This window comes from Pantherophis guttatus, chromosome 1, assembly GCF_059756535.1.
Source record: "Pantherophis guttatus breed Tessera chromosome 1, ASM5975653v1, whole genome shotgun sequence".
NCBI classification, from domain to species: Eukaryota; Metazoa; Chordata; class Lepidosauria; order Squamata; family Colubridae; genus Pantherophis; species Pantherophis guttatus.
Window position 1 is genome coordinate 74,555,092 of NC_142063.1, and position 24,986 is coordinate 74,580,077.

General features: G+C 34.3%; 1 protein-coding gene across 17 annotated transcripts in view; it reads right to left on the reverse strand.

Moving 5' to 3' along the window:
• GPHN (gephyrin) overlaps nucleotides 1–24,986 on the reverse strand; it is a 243,729-nt gene that overhangs the window by 78,290 nt on the left and 140,453 nt on the right. For 11 of the 17 annotated variants that reach the window (XM_034417582.3, XM_087882588.1, XM_034417577.3 and 8 more), the window contains 3 exons: nucleotides 19,861–20,133; nucleotides 17,541–17,648; nucleotides 12,259–12,393 (listed from right to left, as the gene is read on the reverse strand). In XM_034417582.3, the coding sequence (XP_034273473.1) occupies nucleotides 12,259–12,393; nucleotides 17,541–17,648; nucleotides 19,861–20,133 (516 nt within the window). The remainder of the gene's footprint in view (nucleotides 1–12,258; nucleotides 12,394–17,540; nucleotides 17,649–19,860; nucleotides 20,134–24,986) is intronic. The other 6 variants (XM_034417588.3, XM_034417586.3, XM_034417584.3 and 3 more) reach the window with 1 other exon arrangement.

Sequence of the window (24,986 nt, forward strand, 5' to 3'; positions counted from 1 at the left end):
TAATTCTGTGAGACCAGTTTTTACTAATCTAGAAAAAGTGTTCTGTTAGAATTTCACTTACTTCCTTAATATGTTTATGCTAAAATTTGACACCATGTTCAAAAACTGTGTTGAGTTTGCACTTTCCATTATTGTCCATCCAGGTAAGTCACATTTTACATGGGCATATCAAAGACCTGATAATATTAATTTTTAAATAATATAATAGTGTTGTTTAAGTTTCAAGCTGTTATTATTTCCTTGGATGAGAAAGCTTTTGAAGGGCCACTGGGAGTTTGTGGGTAAATAATGGATGATTCCTCTGCAAGCTGCTACCTCTTCTCTCTGCAAGACAACAGATGGTACGAGCCAAAAGAAAAAAAGAAGCTAAGTATTGGGGAATGGCTGATGGAGCAAAATATGAAGAAAAGACAACTGCAAAATAAGGCTGATAGAGAAATAGGAAAATATTATAACATCTATTAATGATAGTATATTCTTTAGGAAACAAACTGGAGATCATCTACCTGCTTCCTTTCTGATTAAAGAAAAGTTTGGCTGCAGAATCTAAGGGTTGGGGAAAAGGACAGCAGTGATGGTATTTGAATAATTATGTAGTACATGTTTTATAGTGTTTAAAGCATTAGGACAGAAACTGGTATACTCTTGAGTTCTACTAGTCCCTGGGAACAGTCAGCTGGGTGGCCTTGGGCCAGTCACTTTCTCCAGCCCTAAAAAGGAGGCAATGACAAACCATTTGTGAAAAGTCTTGCCAAGAAAATTGCAGGCTCTTCCACCTATATATTATTTAATTTTATGGTATTTAATTTCATAGATGTTAAATGTTACACTATGTTCCAAAAGCTGCTGTGGCAATTTAAGGTATTGGTTTTCACATTTAAATGCCATAGCATGGGTCCTGGCTATCTAAGGAACTATCTCACCCACGCCAGCAAAAGAAGCATACCGCAGACTCTGTTGGTCAAGGAATTTCAGCTAATGGGATCCAGGAGAAGAATATTTTTTGCTGTAGCTCCTGCTCTTTAGAACATCCTGCTCCTTGAATTGAGATCCCTACTCACCCTTCTGACCTTCTACAAGAGCCTGAAGACCTGGCTCTGCCAGTTGACCTGGGACCCCAATGGGGTTACATCATGCTGGAGGCAGCAAGATTAAGACAAGACCTCATCTCAGCCTGTTCATATCCTACTCCCTTCCTCTCCATGTTTTTAATTGTAAATTATGACTATTATTATGAGTTTTAATTGTTTTGTTTTATTTGGCTTTTAATCTTTGTAAGCCTCCTAGAGTTGCCTCTTGGGCGAGATGGACAGCAAACAAGTCAAATGAATGAATGAATGAATGATAGTTATATGAATCAGTCTTCAATAAATTACTTTCTGGATAGCTTAATGGCAATAATAAGGTAATTTCTGAAAGAAGGAGCATCCAGAATTTTGTGAATATTTATTTTTGTAAAACAGAAATAGTATGGAAAAACTACAAGTTTAGCATCAACAAAAGACTATAGTTATATTTTTAGCTTAGCAAATTCACATCTTGTCATCACTGCTATCTTAAAATATCTATTAAAAACGATCTTTTAAATCTTATTTAAATATTTATTATTTACTGAGTGAAGCTTAAAGTTGGGAGAGTTCAAAGGAAGGCAGGTCAGAGGAAGATAGCATGTTAAAAAAAATGTCCTGACAGAGGATCATGAAAAGTTTTCTGTTATTATGCTTCAATGCCAGTGTAGTTGGAGCTCTTTACTGTATATAATACCATATTCTATGTAACATTAGCATAAAGTGCTAAGTTAGATATCATCAGGAAAGGTTGTGAATACTGATCAGTTATACCAACTATATTATTTTGACAATGGGGAAAGAACTCATATATGGGACTATGTAGGAGGAACTCCACCACTGCCAGTCCAGTCCTAAATCCAGATGAGAAAGGAGGAAAGTGTGGAATCAGGCTAGTAATCCAACCTCAGAATTATTTTGCTATTGAAGCAATGGGTGCAATCAATGAAATCTTGCCTCCAGAGGTTGTGGGTGCTCCATCACAGGAGATTGGACAGCCATTTGTCTAAAATGGTATAGAGTCTCCTGCTTGGTGGGAGGGCGGACTGGAGCACCTTTGGCATCCCTTCCAATTCTGTTCTGTTATTCTGTTCTGTTATTCTATTATTCTTTCTATGATCACATGTATCCATCCCACCAAGCCCAAAGAAAGTCTGGAATAGTACAGGATCTTCTGCCATGGGCAGGTGTTTGGACTAGAAGACCTCCAAAATCCCTCCCAATCCTATTGTTCTATGTTTTAAATCTGATCAAAACTCTTAAGACAGTAATAATTGCCCAATGTGCAGGACAGCACGGGCAGGCCTAAAATTGAGTCACCAGAAAAAAATTCATAGTTATAATTCAATTTGCTGAGCTTAAATATGATAGGCCAAACTTAACCTGCATGCCTCAGAGAAGTTCTAAATACTCAAATAAGCCACTTGTTTCTTAGCATATTCTTCTTCCATATTTGACACGAGAAAGAGCTTCCTCTTTCTCTGTAAATTAGTGATGACTTTAAGAATAAAAAGATAAAAGTAAAAAGTAGCACAGTCTTCAAAAGCAATGAAGGCGTGATACAGTTTTCTTAAGATCAAAATGCATAAATATGGATATTGTAGGATAAAAACCATCTATAAAACTAAAATTTGAACAAGAGCATTCATTATGAAAGCTTCACAATATACAAAGCCAAAATTTTAAAACTGCAAGAAATAATTTTAATTTGTGAGATGAATGCAAAATAGCTGTTCTATTCATCTTGGAAGATAACAAATTATTCGTCAGCTTCCATAACGACAGCAACAAATATTAATATAGAATTTGATACACTAAGTCTGAAATGTAGTATTTCTCAAAGAAAATATTCTGCATATAGTAAGTTTATTTTCATTATTATCTCACTAAATATTATAATACCACCATAATTTCAGAACAATAAATAAAGTTTATAGTGATAGTTTTTGTTATTATAGAAATGGCTAGTACATATAGTATTAAGTATGTAAAAGTAAAACACTGAGGCCATAATGTTGCTATCTTATTCCACTGCACTAAAAAGAGTTGGAAGTCAGTGGTTTTATTCCTCCCTCTCTTCACCTTACCCTACTTTCTCTTCCTTTTCCTCCCTTTTCATTTTCTTTGGTATTTTATGTCTTGATAAGCTTAATATAATTATTAAAAGGTAAAAAAATCTTAACAGTTTTGCTTTTCATAAAATCTAATAACATCTGGAGAAATTTTATTTAAATATGATTGAAGCAAATACAAATTAAGGTAAATTATAAGAGAATATATATTCATAATTCATACATATTCATATTTCTGAATTAGTATGGAATTTTAAAAAACTCATAGCTAAAGGAAATTATGTAAGAAATTAGATAAAGCAATATGTATGGAATATATGCCATGTAACTTCAGAAATCATTTAGAGATTATTGTCGCTTATCCCAGGTTAATATATTTTAATGTGACTTAAAAAGACTACTCACAGAAATAATTATTAAAATATCAATACTCTTTTATACTTAAAAACACCTAATCATAAAATGAAACACTGTAGTTGTGTGTAAAAGACAATACTGTTTTGTACATCAATGTGATAAAAATTGATATTCTCTGCATACATCTCTATGAAATATGAAGAGAATCTTAAAATGATTTAAAAATAAATGTTTACATTTATCCCATGCTTAATTGTGTTTAGATTCAATAAATACAATAAAAAGATTAAATTCAAAAATGCAACATTCAATATATTGAATTAATATTTGGACATTAGAAAATGCTTTCACAGTTCCAAAATAGAAAGATTTTATAACCTCTCCTAAGTCTTTTATGATAGAAATATTTTATGATTGTTATTGGTGAGAGTTTATCAAAAAGTAATGCTAGGATGGATTTTTAATTTTTGTTTTTTGTCAAAAATGAGCACATAATTATTTTAGCAATACCAAGTGAGTAAGCATCATTTCTGTGTTTTGCCACCATAAGGAATAATTATTTTGTTAGCCCAGTGTATATATATTGGATCAGTATTTGCAATAAATATATAAATATTTATTGAAATATATATTCTGTTAAGACTCAATAAATTTCTAAATGCAAATCTGAGCTGGGACTCTTAATTGAACAGTTTAACTTTCATAGAAGCAAGTTGTATAACTGTAATTGTCAAGTCAATCGATAGAGTTTCTGTTTTGCTGATGAACATTTTCAGCACTCTCCCATTCCCCATCTCTAAAAAATACATGAAAATAGAACATTTCTTTTCAAAATACACAATAATATTCATACATTTCACATACCAAGTTTTAATTTGTATTTTTCTTAAAACATACTAAATAGCCTATGACCAGCATGAAGGCTCAAAAGGCAAGTCATAAACTGGAAACAGTTAAAAAGGAAAACAACATAACTGTAAAATGGGTACAAAATGTTACAAAATTCCAGTGCAGATGGCACAAAATTACCCTGAAGGCAAGTAAGTTAGCATTGCAATTTTGGGAAGTTTTAAGAGCTTTAGAGGCATTTTAAGAACATGGAAAAACAACAAAAATGACTGGAAAAGTACTCTTCTTCCGCCAGTAGCACAGAGTCAATGAAACTCTTCTGTGGCCTCTGGAAGAAAGGAGGCTAAAGTAGGCTATCTAATAATTTACAAAAATATTGATAGGTGAGGTCAGATTCTGAATCTGAGAAAAAGGCAGAATTAGCACCACATATTTATCTTCACCTTGTTGAAATATCTAAAAGTACTTGGATACCACAATGCTATCGTTCTATGCTACATATAGATTTGGAAGCAGCCTATATGAATAAATATTCAAGTTTTGCATTTCAAGTGTCCTGTTTCAACTATTTTTCTATTTGAGGTACAAGTAGTACTTGGGCTACAATGGCAATTGGGACTGTGACTGCCTTTGATAAACAATCTGGTCAAAAAGTGCAATGTCATATGACTGCATTGATTAGCGATGACAATTCTGGGCAATTTAAGTACCATCCAAGATTATTTTGGTATGACACACAGTGTGCGATAACTACAGGAACAACCTCAGTTGGTTTATGCCATAATTTTTTAACTTCAATTTTCAGATTTTTGTATTTTATGAACTTCTCATGTTTTGTCTTCTATTCTACTGTCCCCTAATATTGCCACATCAATTATTCACACCTCCTTCTTTTTAACCACAGCCAAATCTGGTATGTTATGAGCCAAGACTTTTATCAGTTTATATTCCCACTATATTTTTACTTGCTCTTTTTCAACTATATCATTTTGGTGACTGTGTTAGGTCACTGTTTATAATCAGTTTGTGCAATCTTCTTGCCTGAGCTAAGTATATTACTTATTGTTTCTTTTCTTTCCACAATTTGATTTTGAATCAGGTGATGATTTTTCAGTTCTGATCTTGATTGCAGTAGTTCAGATAGTGTTTATTTAATGTTCTAGTTGTAAGTCATTGCTAGATTTTATCTTTATTTACCTTTATTATTATCTTTTGTAGAAATTGATTGCACAGTCCTTTTCCTTGCCAGCATTGTGTTAATGTTTTTTTATTACATTATTTCAATATTCATGTTTTGATACCTCTACATTAGGTAAGTTGCATCAAGGCTTGTATTTTGATTGATTATTTTACATAATCAGCCAATGCATGCTTTTCTTCTTCAACAGTTTGTTTCCATGGAACAGGAATGTAACACATGCAAGTAGTCCTCGACTTATCACTACAATTGAGCCCACCATTTCTGTTGCTAAGTGAAACATTTGTTAAGTGAATTTTGCCCCATTTTATGACCTTTCTTGTTTCTTCTTAACAGTTGTTAAGTGTATCACTGCAGTTGTTAAATTAGTAAATTAAATTAGATCATTTGATTATTTGGCATTTCAATTCCATTCCATTTCAGTTCCATTACTGTTCAATTTCATGATTGCTATTATAGCCTGAGTGGAGTAGGAGGCTAATGCCTCCTACTAAGGCAGCATTTAACATCCAGCTGCCTGCAATTACTGCGAGTTCAATTCTCACCAGGCTCAAGGTCGACTCAGCCTTCCATCCTTTCTAAGGTGGGTAAAATGAGGACCCGGTTTGTGGGGGCAATAAGCTGACTTTGTATAAAATATACAAAAGAATGAAGGCTATTGCTTAACGCATTGTAAACCACCCTGAGTCTCCGGAGAAGGGCGGCATATAAAAATAAATTTAAAAAAAATAGCACATTTCTCTACGTCAAATTCCAGTGCTCTATCTGTGCTAAAAATTCTTAAGATTTCATTTTCCATTATGAAATATATCTATTTTAGTGTGTGTGTTTGTGTGTGTTTCACCTGTTCTTGCTTGCAGCAAATGATATTTCTTTCAAATATTCCAGTTCACAATTGTTGCTTTTGTTTTATGCCATGGTTTATGATCAGTCTGTGCAATCTTCTTGGAACAACTAACTGGAATTTTCTTGTGTTCTTTTTCTATTCCATGCAATATTTTCTTTATATGTCGGAAAGAATTTTTATTTCCTGACAGTTTCATTTTCTATGACTACATCTTTCATCCCTTTGTATATTTCAAAAGTTTTTTTCAACTATCTTTTGGCACTTTTAATTAATGTTATGAGTATTTGCCATACTTGATATGCTAACTGTATATTAGATTTTATTAAAAATAAATTTTTAATAAATCACTAGCAAGGTAAAAAGAATTTTCCAAACAATGTAGCTAGGATATGGAATTAGTAAAAGCAAAAAAGCATATATGTAAAGTATCAATTCTGACCAGTTTACTAGATGAATCAACTGATCAAATATAAAGAGAAGAAAAAACAACAAGGGTTTTCAATTTCCTGAGCTCATATGTCAAAATGCTCAACTTTTTATTTTATACTTAGAATAACAACACAATGAGAAATTCAATCTTCTTGAAATTAAATACCCCTTTGGCGAGATTAATAAAATAATGTTTAACACTAAAGATAAAAGCTTAGTCATGATGACTTTTATTGCTGTAAACTATTTTTCAAGATGCACTAAATCTAAAATTTGTATAAGAAAACCAAGAACATTCTTTCCCAATACAACTACTTCTTGTACTCATTTAGCTTCTATCACATTTCCCCCCTTTTTTGATGTTGTTTCTTTTGGAAGGAGAGAAAGGAATGTCAATGTATGTGTAGGTTTTGTAAGATATTATGGCTTATGAGTCAGAATGGCTGGCAAATGTAGATGAGGGGATAAATTAATGTTACTCATGGTATGTCAGGTTTTATTAATTGCAGTTAATAATGTGATGTTTTTGGGTCATCCATTTTTGAACTCTAGCTTCAGACAGGTATGTACACAACACTTATTGGGAGAACATTTGGTTTCAGATAACCTGATAACCTGATATTAGAAATGTTGGAAGCTGGACTCTGCATGAAATTTGTCTCTATTTATAATTTATTTTCTGTCTACTTTCCTTTTGAGGAATTTAGTGTCATAAAGGGAACAATGACAATGCCCTACAAATTCATTTGAAGGAATCGGAAATGTATCCTAATCTTATTTTTAATTTTCAGTGATGTGACAGTTTTTAATACATCTACTTGGAGTTTTAAACCATTTAACATTTTTATGAGTTACTAATGAATAGAAATAAAAGAGAATCTTGATATAATAAGTTAGAAAGAATTTCAGAAAATATTCAATACTTCAGTTTAATAATAATTAGCAAAAATAAATATTAGTATTGTTAGTAGCTACTTAAGCAAAGTAAATATATTTTATTTAGCCCAATCTAAATTGTTTCAATGACTTGACTCATGACACATGTGGCATTCCCTGTTAATAGTAAGGACACAACACTGCCCCTTTTGGGCAAATCTGAGCTAGTATGTCAGAAATGCAACCAAATTTTAGTCTAACAATGCACAAAAAGCTAGGACCTTGTGATTAATTAGGAAGGTACATGCAGTGAATTGACACTTGTGAAAGCCTCAGTTCACCAAAGCTATAAATGGTATTCATGAGCTGATTTTCAAATGACCATGGTGAAAGATTATGATTTGGAATATAAGAGTATCTGTGATAAAGATCATGAATTAATGAAATGAAATGAAATGAAATGAAATAATAAAATAAAATAAAATAAAATAAAATAAAATAAAATAAAATAAAATAAAATAAAATAAAATAAAATAAAATAAAATAAAATAAAATAAAATGAAGGCAGGGTATGAATCCAAGAGAATTCTGAAGAAGGTAACATATTTGAATGAAGGTCTGAACTTTCAAATAGAGTTAATATGTAGGCAGAAGTGAAAATACAAATTTAATTGGAAAATAAAAGATCAAAAAGCATGATCTAGAACAGAGGTAGGTTTCAACAGGTTCTGACCAGTTCCAGAGAACCGATAGTGGAAATTTTGAGTAGTTCGGAGAACCAGTAAATACCACCTCTGACTGGCCCCACCCCCATCTATTCTCTGCCTCCTGAATCCCAGCTGATCGGGAGGAAATGGGGATTTTGCAGTAACCTTCCCTGGAGTGGGGTGGGAATGGAGATTTTACAGTATCCTTCCCCTATCACGGTTACCAAGCCATACCCACCAAGCCACACCCACAGAACCAGTAGTAAAAAAATTTGAAACCCACCACTGATCTAGAGGGTCAAATAGAAATTCTTATGTTATGACAGTTCCATATTATGTTACAGAAAGAATAAGAATTGAATTTTGGGGGGGAAACTATGGAAAAAAGGATTATTCAAATAGATTACAAAGGTGATAGTGAGAATGAGAGGACAAACTACAAAAGAAGTGATTGAGCCTTTCAGAGCCAGAAGAATGAATGAGAATGGAGACTAACAAGCATTTGCATAGAAAAAGGACAGCTCTAAATACATGGCTTAAGCATACAATGAATATAGAAGTGTGACTGGTTTGACTATGATGAAAAGCAAAGAGGTGAAGGATAACAGGCTGACAAGAGGTTCTGAATGTGGGGCAGACCCTTTTTTGGTAATGACAAGAGTGGGTGTGCGGGGAAAATTGAACAAAGAAGGAAAGAAAAAGAGGTGAAAAAAACTAGAGTGAGAATAGAACTAGAGAAAGAAAAAGTCCTAAATGAAAAAGTATTGTAAAACATATTAATGTAAGCTTCCAACAGAATGAAAACAAAGTGGCCATAAGAAAGATAATATGGAAACTGATTTGGAAAAGAACAGAAATAATTATGGTACAAAGTGCCACACAAGTGTGTGAGGTTATGCTAATTGGAAGTATGAAGGCTTGTAGGAAGATGAACTGAAACAGAAATACAAGATGTTTTAATGGACTAACTCAGTATAAGATGCATGAGTAGCGAATGAGATTTGGATACTGAAAGAATTTTTCAAAAATTTAATCTATCAATTTAAGTAAATGGGCAAGAACAGTTAAAGCCCACAAGGACCAAACTATCAGGAAAATCAGGAGCAGGAAAACTCTATCAGGTAGGTCGTTAAATAAGGAGGGAGAAAGGCACATTTTGCTTTCTCTCTTTGCTCTTAATTCATATTGGAACTCTTTCTTCAGGGCTTGCACAAAGCTGCCTAAAAAAAGAATCCCCAACACATAATCTGGGTTGGAGAACAGGAAATTTTACAGCTAGCTAGACTATTCAAAAGTTTGTAATTGACATTCAATCTAATTTAAAATATATTTGACTATGTCATGAGAAATCATATTCCAATAAAGAAAGTATGCATAAAAGTGTGGTTGCAAAAAATTACAATCATTACATTTTAGCTCATTTATATAATTTATATAATTTAATAATTTGTATTCCTTGAAGAAAAAAATTAGTATTGATTGCAGAGCATAGAAATCTACTTTATTTGAGTGTGCACGCTCTGTACAATATCCTCTTTTAAAAATAACTACTAAATTTTTATTTTATTTCCATTGAACAGAAGCAATTCAAAAATGAATGTGTAACATCTGCTTTTATTTTTTTAAAAAAGAGAAATTAAGGCACAGACCTCAAAAACTGAGTCTACAGTTTTTATTTATCTTATTCATCCAAACTTAGTAAATTTCCAGACATAGATAAATCCTCATTTTAATGGAGTTTTGTTTAGAGGACTTCAGATACAAAACTTCCCTCTAGAAAATCACTTGGAAAAAAAAGACAAAAGCCATTGTACCTGAAGTTGTCCAGACAAATCATATTGATTAGGTTATTTGCATCTATTTATATCATCTATATAATATGGTAACAATGCAAATTGATGAACTGAACCAGATGACAGAAGTTGATGAAAATATGTTATTTACGGATTTAACAAATATTTGATTCTGAATGACCCATTAAACTGAGGATTTATTATACTATTATCTTGTAGTAGGTCTTAATTAATTTTGAAAAGAAAAAAGGATAATCTCAAGAAAAACAATTCAAAGCTCTAAAGCAGGGGTGTCAAAGTCAAGGCCCAGGGGCCGGATCCGGCCCACAGAGTGCTTAGATCTGGCCTGTGGTATTGCCCTGGAAACAGCGAAGGACCAGCCCACAGTGCCTCTGCTAGCGAAAATGGAGCTTGAGAGGGCCATGCACGCCCCTCCCAAGCTCTGTTTTCACTGGCAGAATGTTGCAGGAGGCCGTTGCAGCCAAAAACGGAGCTCGGAGGCCCACTGGCAGAGCACTTGGGTCACCACAGGTGCCCCGGACATGAATGATATTGAGTTGGCCATGCCCACCCCAGCCCACCAAGGTCAAACACAACCCTGATGCGGCTCTCAATGAAATCGAGTTTGACACCCCTGCTCTAAAGGGTTAATTAAAAGCTTGAACACATTTCTATATCAAGCCTACTTTTGCTATTCAGGAACGTATATATTATCTAACATATGAAATACATCATAACAAATGTCAGAACATTGAAAAAATGTAAGTTAATAGCTTGACATACCTTAATATGGCTTGCAGAAATAAATAAAAAATAATAATCACCAGAGATTTGTAATTTCAAAGAATCATGAACCACGAAACATTTCATTAGATTTATTCTGTTTTTTGTTAAATATGCTAGTATTAAAATGCCAGAAATAAAGCCATTTCATATAAAAGAGCAAACAGAAGAGAATTCATGTTCTAAAAGAAGCTATATATTTTACTAGATTTGCTAGTTCCAAATTTGCTGTGGATACACTGTGCATTATGTATTATACCAAGTACATTAGATTACCTGCACAAGTCTTAAACGATCCATGTGAAATAATATCTAAAGCACAAATGTGTCATTTCATAGGCTGGCATTAAAACTTTCCATATAATTTAGAGTTTCCAAAGAGGAGGCAGCAAGTTGGGGCAAAACTGTTGGCTTGAAAATGCTTGAAATACAGGTAGTCCTCGATTTATGACCATTCATTTATTGATGTTTTGGAGTTATGACAGTGCTGAAAAATGTGACTTATGATCCGTCCTCAAAGTTACAACCGTTGCATCACCCCTGAGTTCATGTGATCACTATTTGGGCACTTGGCAACAGGCATACATTTATGACATTTGCAGTGTCCTTGTGGTCATATGATCACTATTTGGGATCTTCCAGCCAGCTTTTGACAAGGAAAGTCAATGGGAAAAGCTGGATTAATTTAATGACTCTGTGACTCACTTAACAACTGTGGTAAAAATGGTTGTAAAATTGGGTCGGTCATTAGATAACTTGTTTAATGACCATATTGCTTAGTGACCAAAATTTCGGTCCTAATTGTGCTGTTGGTTGATGACTACCTGTACATTATTAGGACAGTGATGCAGAAAATGCCACAGCTTAGGTGTAAATGTGTTTACAGAAATAAACTATTTCTTTAGTTCTCTTTTTCAAGAGCAATTTTATGGATTAATAGAGCCCTGCAAGAAATTCACAGCCTCATGGTTGATACTGCAATAAGAAAAGAAAGCACTTTAAAATATATCTTTAAAAATAGGTATGAAAATTAGCAAGTTTAAAGCAAATAAACAGCAGTAATTTAAACATATAAGCTTTTACACACACACACACACAGAGACACACACACACACACACACACACACACACAGTACTGTGTATATACAATATACCACTATCTTCACCTCCTTGATGACTCTCAACAGTATAAAATCTTCCACATGAGCTACCTTTCAGCAGAAGAAAACATTTATCAAGACAGTTCCCACCTCTGAATGCAGGCAAGCTGCCGTACTTACTTTTGGTGTGGGACAGGAAGCAGTAGAGAGGCGAGAAGTAGCTTGGGCACGAGGGGATTCTGAAGGGGTAGTGCTAAGTGAGGCTGTGTCTCGTGGAAGCACCTGAACACCACGAGATATGATGGAATCTGGAATCTAAACATGACAATAAATTGAAATTAAATCTATTTGAAATTATGTACATAATTCAGAAAATAAAATATTTCCATACGTAAGAATAGCTTAAACCTTTCTGGACCTGAAATTAGTTCTGCCCTCCATTTCTTTTTTCTTCAGAAAAGAAGTCAGGAATTTTCTTTTCAGTTAGCATTTTAGAATTATTAATTCATTTAACTAGTTATAATGTGGAGTACATTACCTAATAGATGGGAAAAATATACACTGAAGTAAAAACAGAGAGAGAGAGAGAGAGGGAGGGGGGAGGGAGGGTGAGAGGGAGAGAAGGGGGGGCTCTTAGACCATTTCATAACTTTTTAAACAGCTTGGCCTTAAAGGGTTTCTACAGCAGAACATCTCGCACATTTAAAAATGATAAATTAATGTGAAAATGTGGTTGAAAATATTTTTCTTAAAAAACTAGGAAGGAAGATATTTTTCACTAAATTTACTGATATTTCCATTCATAAACACTACTACATAAAAGGCTTTCTTTCTGGTTGCCAATTTCAGAGCTTTGGAGGGTAGAGATACATAGATACCCTTAGACCTCAGGATGAAAATATCTGGCATTTTCTGAGCCTGGTTGCCATGGTGACACCATGCAACTTATTAATATTATCTGATTAATATTATCTGATCCCTGCTGAACCAATAGCATTTAAAGTATTTACTTCATCATTTACTGGGAATCTTAGTCATCTATGACTTTAAAAATGGTTTTATATTTACATAAATTTATTAATGGTTACAACCAGCTGCGTAGAAAACAATAACAAACATGGAACATAAATATTTAAAATAAACAAATTAGTAAAATACATAGGACTGCAAACAATATAATTAAGGAGAAGATGTAATATTATCACCAAGTCAATTAAGAGATAAAGTGACAGTTCTGCCCTGTAATTAGTTCTATTTAATTTATTAATGGTAATATGAAATGCAGTCAAGAAATTTGCATATTTGACTCCTATCCTAATTTAATTAACATAGTTGAATCCATCTCCCTATATAAAAATATATATGCAATGTAAAAGAGAAATGTTGGCAGATACTATATAGAAAATTAAAGAGGGAAAATTGAAAAATATCTGGCAGTATGTCTAATGTAGCCAATAATATTATTTCATGAAAAAGAGCATGAAAAATGTTCAGGCATTCCCCCCCCCCCCCCCAATTCCAGTTAGGCTATACTAAATTATACCCAGTAACCAAAACCTGCCTCATAAATTACAACTGAGAAATTACTTAGCCTTATTTCGGCAATATTAGTCATTTCATATTTTTCTGTGTTTTTGCTTCAAAAAAAACAACCTTTACATCAATTGATCTTGTTCTTTTTCTCCTCTCAAGGCTCAGTGTCATCAATTTAGTTTCTTTTGTTACAGGTAAATTATAATACATGCTTCTCCCCAGTGATTCAAAGTTCTTCAAAAACTTGAAGGTATAAATGTTAAAGAGCCTTCTTTGTTATTGAATTATTCTAATATTAAGTACCCATAGAGTACAAGAAAACAGGGAAAGAAGTTCGTATATATTTATTTGAAGTCTTAAGACTACAAAAAAATTGGAACAGTATTTTGTTCACACATATTTTTAAATGCTGAGCTGAGTGAACTGAGGTCAGTAACTTTTAAATCTAAGAGCATGCAGTGTTTTTTGAAACCTAAAATTAAAGAAACTTTGAAAGATCTGTACAGATTTTTTTCCTATTTACTATAAATAGGTTCTGAAGTCTAAATCTGTCTCTTTAAAAGCAGGAAGATTTCCATTTGTACATTTTCATGTTAGAGATTGTCAGCCTTCCCAAGTAGACCAGGCAGGAAACCTAAGTAGATGAGCTAATTGTAGATTAATAGAAACTTGCAAATCTGATACTATAAATCTCCCATAGTCTTTTTTATAGGCTGAGTAGTTAGGGAAGTTCCTTTCTGAGTTTCTTCCTCAGCCCCTTATGCAGCTGCAGGTTATGCCTTCTCTTATCTGATCATTCCCTAGGCAGCATCCTTTCCCCCATCTCCCAAGGTCATATGCACATACCATTACAGAGATTTTGCATCTAAATAAAAATTGTTTCTTTAATGCTTTAAGAAATCACATTAAAAATCAGCACTAATGAGTAATTTCCTTAAAGCATCCAAATATTCTTTTAGGCTTCTCAGAAGCTTGCAAAATACAATTGCTTTAAGTAAAGCTGGATTTATGTTCTCATGCATTCTTGAAGCACTTTTTGAATAATTTCTGAAGCATGCCCAATTCTAATATTTAATTCTGAAAGTGCTGTGCCATTTTGATGGGATTTAGAGATAAATTACACATACAGAAGATATGTGTATATCTATATGTGTATATAACTCTATCAAGAATGCACAATAAAGCATAATTTTGCTTTATATTTATTTCAGAAATCACTTTTTAAAAGGTCTTTCAGAAATACGCTGCTTCTTGATGTAAGAAAATAGGAAAATAGTCTAATTTTATTTAAGTGTAATTCTATTATAGTTCTTTTCTCTAGATTAGTATTTCAAGAAAGATTAACAGAAATGTATTGATTACATAAAAGATATTCTGATGAAATAAACATATTGTGCTACAACTACCAGTACATATTTAACAGTGATTCTACTGTATACCAGAATCTTTCTAAATCTTTAGAAAGATTTTCTAAAAATCTTTTCAATGTCTGCTGAAGATATAAAAGATATAAAATAGAGAGGCTAAGAAAAAAATGAGTGCTTGTTTATGGATAAAACTTGGAATGGAAGCAAGCAAGCTTTCATTTAAGCATAAAATCTAGGAGTGAGATTATATAAACCTATACAAATATCCTTTCTCTAAACCAGGGGTGTCAAATTTGCAACGAAATGGTGTTGTCACATGACGTATAGCAACTTTTTTCGCCTTCACTAAACTGGGGGTGGGGGTGTGTGACGCATTTGGCCCACAGGCCGCGGATTTGACACCCCTGCCCTAAACAATCACAGATATGTCATGAGAAACAATCCCTTTCACCTTTCCAATCCAACCCAACCTGAACAAGGATTGAAAAGGCAATAGGCTTAGTGCATTTCATTTGTGTTTGTAAGAAACAGTGTTCAATCTGGATGTTTCCTTCTGCCAGGTCAAAGTTCAGTGAAGGCTAGGATGCATGGAGAAGGGAATGAAAATAAGGTGACAGATAGGAGGAAATAATAAGCAAAAGATGGTATAACAATCCAAGAAAATTGCAGGCTGAGGTAAATAGGAAGGAGAGATCTTATGATATTTATAAGTTGACAGGAGCAAGAGAGGGTTCAAAGACAGGAGATGAAAACAAGGTAGAAGAAAAAGAGTAGGGGAGATGAGACATGGTCTAAAGCAGGGATGTTAAACAGGATCTCTTCGAGGGCCAGATCAGCATTGTAGTTCTCCTCTGTGGGCCGGGGAGGGGGCGTGGGGAGGAGACGGGATGGACCCCTCCTGCAGCACCCTGCCATGAAAAACAGGGTGCAGGAGGCCACACACAGTCTCCTCTGTCCCGTTTTTGGACTACATGGCCTCCTGCAGCACTCTGCCATCCTAAAACAGGCCGAAAATGGATCATCCGAGTCCTCATGGGTCCTCTGCATGGCCCGTTTTTGCCCAGCAGAGTTCTACTGGACGCCGGGGAGGCCGAAAATGGGCTGCGCGGGGCCCGCACCTGGCCCATTTAGGCAGTAGAGGCACCGCAGGCCGGATTTAAGCACCCTGTGGGCTGAATCCGCCCCGTGGGCCTTGAGTTTGACATCCCTGGTCTATAGGAAAAGGAAAACCATGCTATGTGGTCTGTTTTATTGCTTGTAGTTCACAATTTCTTAACCAACAAAATTAATTCATTACACGCTGGTATGCTTACAGAATTTTCAAGATGATGACAAACTGATCAGCTATAACAATAGGAGTGGAACAACAAGTTTTTAAAAGCTAAAGGGACTTATTTTAGCCTTGCAATTTACAAGAAAAAGGAAACGGGCTATAACCAGTTTGTTTGCTGAATTAGCATTTATATAAAAGAAAATATTATATTTTTTATTATAATGAGAATTATTCCAGCTAATTTTATTCTTATGGATGTACAAGTAAAATCTAACTGTCTATTTCTTGTGAAGGAATTGTGTTTTCAGTCCCATTCCTCCAATAATAAGTTAGGTTACTACAAGGAAATGGAGAGACCCCTTTGCCCAATACGTCTTTCCTTTATCCTCCTATATTTTGAAAGAACTGGGAAGGGGCCTTCTTTCAGAATTGTAAAAAGGGGAAGGTGAAAAGAACATACATATACCAGTCCCAACATGGCTCTTCTCCAACTAGAAGCTGTCTATCTATAACAACAGTAGTGTGGACATGAATATTCTAGCTGCTTATAGGAAAAAATATTAGAGAGGCAAGCTTACTCATGGTAATTTTATTTAGCTAAGGATCTTTTACTGATATTCATAATCACAGCTTTCTAATGCTGGCAAATATTGTTTTTCAGAATTAGAAAGAGGTTATCATGCAGATTCTAATTATAATGCAACAGAAGATTTGATACTTGACCAATTTAGAAGGGGACAATGACAAACATGTGCAAGGCAGCTTAGATATTATCTCTTCAGTTTCCATTTTGTGAGTAAAATAAAGTTTTTTTTTTTAAAGGGTATTGGAATATGATGAGCAAGTGCTTTTTAAAAAATCAGCATTGGATAATCAGTAAAAGCATCTACCAGAAATATCTGCATATTATCCAAAGCCAAGTAATTTGAAAATCCATGCAATGCGGCTCCTTTGAAGTAGAGAAGAATATTTTAGTTTTATAGTAATAGAAATATGATGGCTAAAATTTCTGAGCAGTCTCCAGAGGTAAATGAATCTAAACCAAAACAAGTCTTCAATCAGAGACCAATAAAAACTAAAATTAATACTTCACAGCTAAAATGAGTGTTAATTATTATCTATTTCATATAAATTGACAGAATGGAAATTTAAAACTTGTTTGCTCAGAGAGCAACACAGTATGTCATTGGAATAAAGAAAATAACTGTAGATCCTTGTAACATACAATGAGAAGGCAAGCAATCTGACTGAAGATATTTGTGCGAAACATTCTGGTAGGTGTGTCTTACCGGTTCTCCTGCACTGTCTGATGAGTGAGAGGGATAACAGATGAGACCAGGAATGGGATGTTCACCTTTTGCCATGATAACAGCAGAACTGGTATAGGATGGATGCTTCTAATGTACAATACATAATAACCATGAATGCAATGGCAAGAAAATAAGAAGCTAAACAAGCAAAATGGCGTAGAGGGGACGACGGTGAATATAGGTGGCACATTTAAATGCAATATATTTAAATGAGCACAGTTTAGTTCTCAGGTATTTTCTGTTTTTAATTAGAGTCTCATTCTATTAACCAATTCACCTCAGATATTAAGGAAAGAAAGTATACATGTGTTCCAGTGATGGGTTGCTCCTGCTTCTGTCCGGTTCTTTAGAACCGGTAGTAAAAGCGGCTGGAGGCTCCGCCCACCCGCCTGGACGTCATAATTGATTATCTGCACATGCGCAGAAGCTTGCATGCTTCCGTTGTGAACCAGTAGTAAAGGTAAGTAGTACCCACCCCTGATGTGTACCCCCTGGCCCCAATCAGTTTTTTTTCCTGTTACAGAGTAAAGATAAATGATGATTTCTTTGTGACATCCCTTCAAGTAAAAAACCTCAACTAGAGGGACCCACAGTCAAATCCATATCCAAGCAAGGAGTTCACTGGATGAATTAGAGCTACAGGCCAGTCATTTTCTTAGACCAGGCTACACTACTAGATAGCTGTGGAATAAATGTGGGAATACCTTCCTCTCTACCAGCATAATATCTATAGTTCTTTATGGGAAATCATTACACATAAATATACAAAATGGAAACTAATGCAGGTTCACAAGAAATTTTCAGACTTTTGTGCAATGCCCAGGAATAAGCTGAATTTTTTCAATCACTTACCTGTAGCATTTTAATAGGAGATATGTTTGCATACCCGAATTTTCCTTGCCTGAAAGTGCAGAAGAACTGTCTAGAACACTGGAATTAGCCTGGGGAGAGCATGATCTCAAATACTATTATGAACTATAAATAAATATTTAGCTTCTACTGTTGTCAATTGATTGGTTCCATTATATTAACATTTGTTTAAATAATTTAAACTGGACATAAGGGTTTCAGCATTTACTTCATAAAGTGAGCTGTAATCAGTGGTGGGATTTAGCCGATTCGGGCCGGTTTGAGTGAACCGGTAGTTAAATGGCTGACTGGACCCGCTGCACCCCTTCCAGGAGTCCCCACATGCCTCATTTTCGCTTCCAGGAGGCTGCAGGGAGGCCTCCTAGGCCCAAAACGGGATGTGGGGGTGGCGGTGCATCCCCCGCGGCCTGTTTTTGCTCCCAGGAGGCTTCAGGGAAGCCTCCTAGGCCCAAAACGTCCCCCGCAGCCTGTTTTTGTTCCCAGGAACAAAAGCCAGTAAAAGCCAGGAAGGCTACTAGGTGCAAAATGGGGTGTGGAGGGGTGGCACATTTTTGCTCCCTGGAGGGTTCAGGAGGCCGAGTGCTGCCTGTTACACCTCCTGGCCACACTCATCATGATCACGCCCACCCAGCCAGTCATTAAGGCAGAGAACCAGTTGTTAAATTATTTGAATCCCACCACTGCTGTAACAGACATCATGCATGACCCAAACAACTATTTTACAATTCTGAATTTGGTTACTGGAAATAAATCATTTGAAACTTAGCTGGGATAGATTTCCAAAAATATATACAAAATTTAATATTTTTAATCAAAGCTTGCCATTAAGAAGTTTGAGCACTGCTCTCAAAATTTATTGAAATTTTTGCAAAAGCAGCAGCATTTTTTTTGGTAAATAGATAATTAACTTGAGGATTTGGTGCTCTACAAGATTTCTACTGCACGATTTCCAGAAAATGATGATAAATGAACTAGCAGTAAAAAAGCCCCCATTCCCACATAATTAGTGTTTGACAAGACAATGACATCACTCACAACAGTCTTTTATATACCTGGAGCACATTCTCTCCTCTTTCTCCTTTCTTGCAATCCTATGAACCCCCGTGAAATGTCACACTGTGTGACTATGGGAACATGGAAATGGCATTCAATGTGGCATAAACATTTCAAATTGAAAAAAAAAACTAGCAGCAATTGAGAATCTTACTTCCCCTGTTGACAGATGCATAATTGAGTATCTTTATAATTCATTTAAAAAGAGAAGGAAGCATAATATATACAGAAAAAATATGACTAATCTAGAAATTTTATTGTTGTAGCTACAGAGTGAAAAAAATAATCAGCTTCACTCTTGATTGATCTCTATCTATATACAGAAAATACCTGAGATAGAAACTTATGTGCTCCTTTTTACAGAACCTCAACTCACCTTTGCTGCAATGGCTGCAGCAGTTATATGCGAAGAGGAACTATCCTCTGTTGAAGCAACTCCACTATCTTTTTTCTCTTCCTCCTCTTCCTCACACTGTACACCTTTGTCTTCTGTCTGCTTGTGAGGGCTGATGGTTGGAGGAGGAGAAAGAGGTGGTGGTGGTGAAGGTAGATCTTCAAGTTCATCATGAACCTCTTTTACTTTTACAATGGCATCCCGTAAAAGATCAATGGCATGAGGTAGGGCTGGTAGTATAAATTGAAAGCATTCCTGCGCATAATGAGAAGAATGACAGTGAAAACTTACCTAGTACATATTGAGCAGTTATATTAAAATTGAATAAAGTATACTAAATTAGTATACTTTTGATGTGTTTTTATACCTTTAATGGAAAATTTTGAATTTACCAGAATGTTGTTTTTTTTTAAATTCCACAATATCTAGGATTTTCTTTTCTTCTTTTTTTTAGCATATGTTATATGGCTTGCAAAATAATAAACATGTTTTAGATGAAGTAAATGTTGCAAAAAGTTAGATAATATCCAATTTATTATATAAATAACATTAAATTATTTTGCTTTGTAGGTCATTTTTTAAAATATTAGTTCTTAGTACTTTTAGTATCCATATTAGGAAAGCTAATAATCTAATATCTTAATTTTCTGATCCCTGAACCATTTTTCCTCCTGGATTAATTTTGATGTTGTAGTGAATAAATCTTCTGACAAAAAGTCTGTTATTAGAAATTCTTGGTTTTGTCATTCCACATATAAAACACTTGGAATCCCTGAAATTATTGCAGAAAGTTGCCAACAAAAATCTAGATAAAGAAGTATTATTATCAGCAGTTCAAGGGAGTTCAAATAATCTCCCTGTGAAATCCTAAATGATGACTGTCAAGCTTTATTGAGCATAGATTTATACAGGACAGGATGGTACTTTGAACACCATTATTTGTATTACTTGCTTTTAAATTTTAATATTTATTGACAGAAATATTTAACAAATTATTTTAACTTGGCTTAAAGGACAAAGAAACATTTATTTCATCATTACTGTGATAGGGCACTAAAAAACTAAAAATAGCCTGCTGTAGTTGTATTAAAGTCTACAGTTACTAAAATTTTAAGCTGATCAGCTTTAAATATTTTTAATTCTAATACAGCACATCTCAATTCTTCATTGGTGACATTTTTATTGGTTAGCACATATCCTTTTTAAAAATTCCATCCCCTCCCTCCCTTGGTGGTGAATATATCAAATATTATTGCCTCGTATTTTTCTCCATAACAACAATAACCCTATGAGATGGGTTTGGCTACGAGAAAGTGAGAAAGTTAGCCAGCTGGCTTTCATGCCTAAGGGAAGCCTATAATATAGTCTCCTGGTTTCTAGGCTAAGATGTTAATCACTACACCATGGTAACCATACCATACCAAACCATAGTATACCACACCGCAAAACACCACACACTATATCATGCCACACCACACCATTTCTTTCTTCTTATTTAACATTTTCTCTATTATTTATTGTACTTGGCCTGGCTTACAATGTTATTTATTTTTCAGAGACATACTGCCACCTGCCCGCTATATTTGCTTCAAAAAAATCAGTTTACTCTATATTAATAAAGGAGATTCGGTTTACACTCTTTAATTAAATGATTGGAGGGAGCAGGCTAGGAAGACATGCAATAACTACCTTTATTCTTTTTCTTTTTAATATATGTAAGGAAAAAAGAATGAAAATTAAGCACTTTTTCTGATCTCACAAAAATGTAATTAATCCAGCATTCTGTCTAATAGCTGTTGACTGTCCCTTTTCAAACTATCTATGATTTCTTTATCTTACACCTATGATTTCAGGTTAATAAAAGATGTATTAATAAAGGAAAGGAGGGAGAGGCAGCTTCAGGAAAAATCCCTTGAACAGTGTTTTTTGTGCTCTTTACTGACACAAAATTCTAAAAGTTCAAAATATTATATTTCAAAGAGGATGATAAAAAAATCAAACTGTGAACTCATCTCTGCTTATATACAATTATAGTTTATACGATAAGTAAAGAATTAGAATATAGAAAGACAAAGAAACTAAAGCTCTAAAAATAGCCGTTCTATCATATCAAAGAAAAACAGAATTATGGGATTTGCCTTTTTTGGTTTGATGAAAATACGTGAAATAATCATATAGAGCAGTGGTCTCCAACCTTTATGGCTTGGCGGGGGTGGGGAGAAGGGAACCAGCCCATTTAAGTGGCAGGCTGGTGTGTGTGTGCACCAACCCACCACTCCCACAAGTCAAGCTGTGCAAGCGCTCATGCACCAGCTAGCTGCTCATGCGGCCCAGTTCGGAACAGGCCATGGTAGTGGGCTGCAGCCTAGGGGTTGGGGACTCCTGACATAGAGCACTGCTTGAGCTAAAGAAAGAAATGAGGAAACCTTTGCCACTGTTTGCCAATGTACAGGTTCCATTTCATGCATCAAATTCTTTTAATAGTCACCAGCCATCCATGAAGTTGACACCATCCAAAGTCAAGTTATCAAGAAAATATATGTCTAAATTTGAAAATTACATATACTTTCTATACAAATAAAGATAAATTAAATGTTAGAACACCTTTACCCCATTACAAGGAAAGTTTTGTTTGAAACAAATATACCATTTTAATATATTTCACTTAGACACACTAGCAAATAAAAATAAAAAGTGTTCACCAAATATTGACAACAAATTGTTAGGGCTTCTAAGAGTAAAATTGCTTCAAATCTGACTTTGGCTTGCTAACTCACTATATCTAAGAATGCCTAAATCTTCTTAGCCATACTGACAGAGCTGAAAAATTATTGGCGTAAATTGTAACTATGAAGTAAATATTATCCACTGTACTGAGCTTACAATTTTGTGGTTTTCTAATTCCACTTAGTTTCACAGCTCTAATTGTGCAGGTTGTGCACCCTTAAAGAAAAATAGGAGAAGCACAATAAGTGCAACGGAATTTATTTATTTATTTATCTATATAAAATAGAGTATAAATAGCTATAACTTCCTCAGAACAAACAAAATAATTTAGACCCACCTATATACATGATATTGTCTTGTCCATTTTGTATCATCCTACTTTCCCCCCTCAATTATATCCTGGATATGGGCAATAAACTTAAACTTTTGTGTTCTAAAAATATTATAAAAATATTTACATTCAGTTAGAAACTGTATGTTGCACTGTAATCCTATAAATACAGCTTTTAAAACAAAAATCCTACTATTTTGTATTATTTGAAATATTTATAATGACTTTCATGACAGACAAATGTTTATATAGAAAACACAAAGTTTTCTTGACACTATTTAAATACTAAAAAATCAGTATCTATGCAGATTCAAGTTTTAGATCAGAGACACATTTTACTGTTTACGTTCAACTTTCTGTTTTGGTATTCTTAAATTTGTCTAGTTAAGTGAATCCATATATATTGTCAGGATGAAATTCTTTGAACAATTAACAATGTTAAGGGTATAGTTATACTTATTTAAAAAATTACAGTTAAAAAAAAATTACAGAAATTAAAAAATTTCTGGACAGATGGAAGTAATCAATTAACTAGAAACTCCCTGCATAACATTGGGGGGGAGGGCGTTGGGAGGCTAGCATGCTATTATTGTTTGTTTGCCAGAATATTTAGGTATGAAGAAGATAGATTGCAGAAAATTATTCTACAAGTTCTTTAATTCTAAAAAATATTTGTATTGCAAGAATTGCATTCAGATGTCATATTCTCTAATAGTCCAAATTATAGTTTGTAGCTGAGTTGGTTCTAAGTCTAAGATGATTCCAGAGAAACATAGAACAATGATCCCTTCTGTCTGGAGGTCACCTGAGCTGATGTTTAAAAAGTAAATAGCTATGTTTGAAAGCCCCCCATAAGCTTTCACACTATACAGTAGAATGACACTGTATCTGGAAGTGTTAAATAGTAAAGAACTTTTCATAGCATATCTACTAGCCAGTAGATAAAGTTGCAGACTGTACATGGATATGTTGGCTGTCAGGCATTTATATCAATGAAGTTAATCCAGACATTAGCATTATTATCTTCAGTCTAAGTATCCAGGTTCCCTGCGGCTATAGAAGATTCAAAGATGCTAATGAGTGAATCATGTATGTACTGTATACTCTATTCTATTCTTATGTGCTCAATTTAATGTATGTTTGTAAAACCAATTTACTGAGATACGTGATCTGGCAAACTATGCTTTGAGTAATCTTTCTAAACAAGGGGTGAAAATTGTAATAAAATCCTGGTATGTAATCCAGTTTTGGAGAGATCATCTAAATCATTGTTTGCCAGTTTTGACTTCACAACAAAAGAAGAAGAATGAAAAGAACAAGATACTAATATATTATGGCTATGGTTTAAGGAGGTTTGAATGCATTCAGTGCTTTCATTTTAAATAATGAATGTCATATTATGTTAAAATATATGCTTTGCTAACATTATTTCAAAATGGAAGTGAAAGGAACAATTACTAATTAATTAGAGTTTAAAACCTCCAAATGCAAATACCTTCATTTAATAAATGGAAGCGATGGTTCAGCAAGAAAAGATACTGAGTTTGTCAGCTGGAAAGCTGACAGCTGAGTGGAAGACCCAAGAACCACATAATAGAGTGAGCTCCCATTCGTTGCCTTAGTTCCTGCCCATCTAGCAGTTTGAAAATTTGCAAATGTGAGCAGATTAATAGGTACCACTTTGGTGGGAAGGGAACAGCATTCTGAACCCCTTTGTCATATAGCCATGCTGGCTACATGACCATGGAAAATATCATTGGACAATGCTGGCTCCCTTGGCCAAAAAACAGAGATGAGTACTGCGCCCTAGAGTGAGACACAACTGGACAGGGAAACTTTTACCTTAATAAGTGGAAGTAGGATATTGAAGGTTTTACAGATTTTAATCCTAAAAATGAGATCCAGTGTGATATATGGATAAAGTGCTGGACTACTATTGGGAAATTCAGGTTCTAGTTCATCCTCAGCAATGAAACCTCCCTGACTTTTGAGCCAGTCGTTTTTTTCTTATCTCAACTATCTTACAGAGTTATAGTGGGGTAAAATAGAT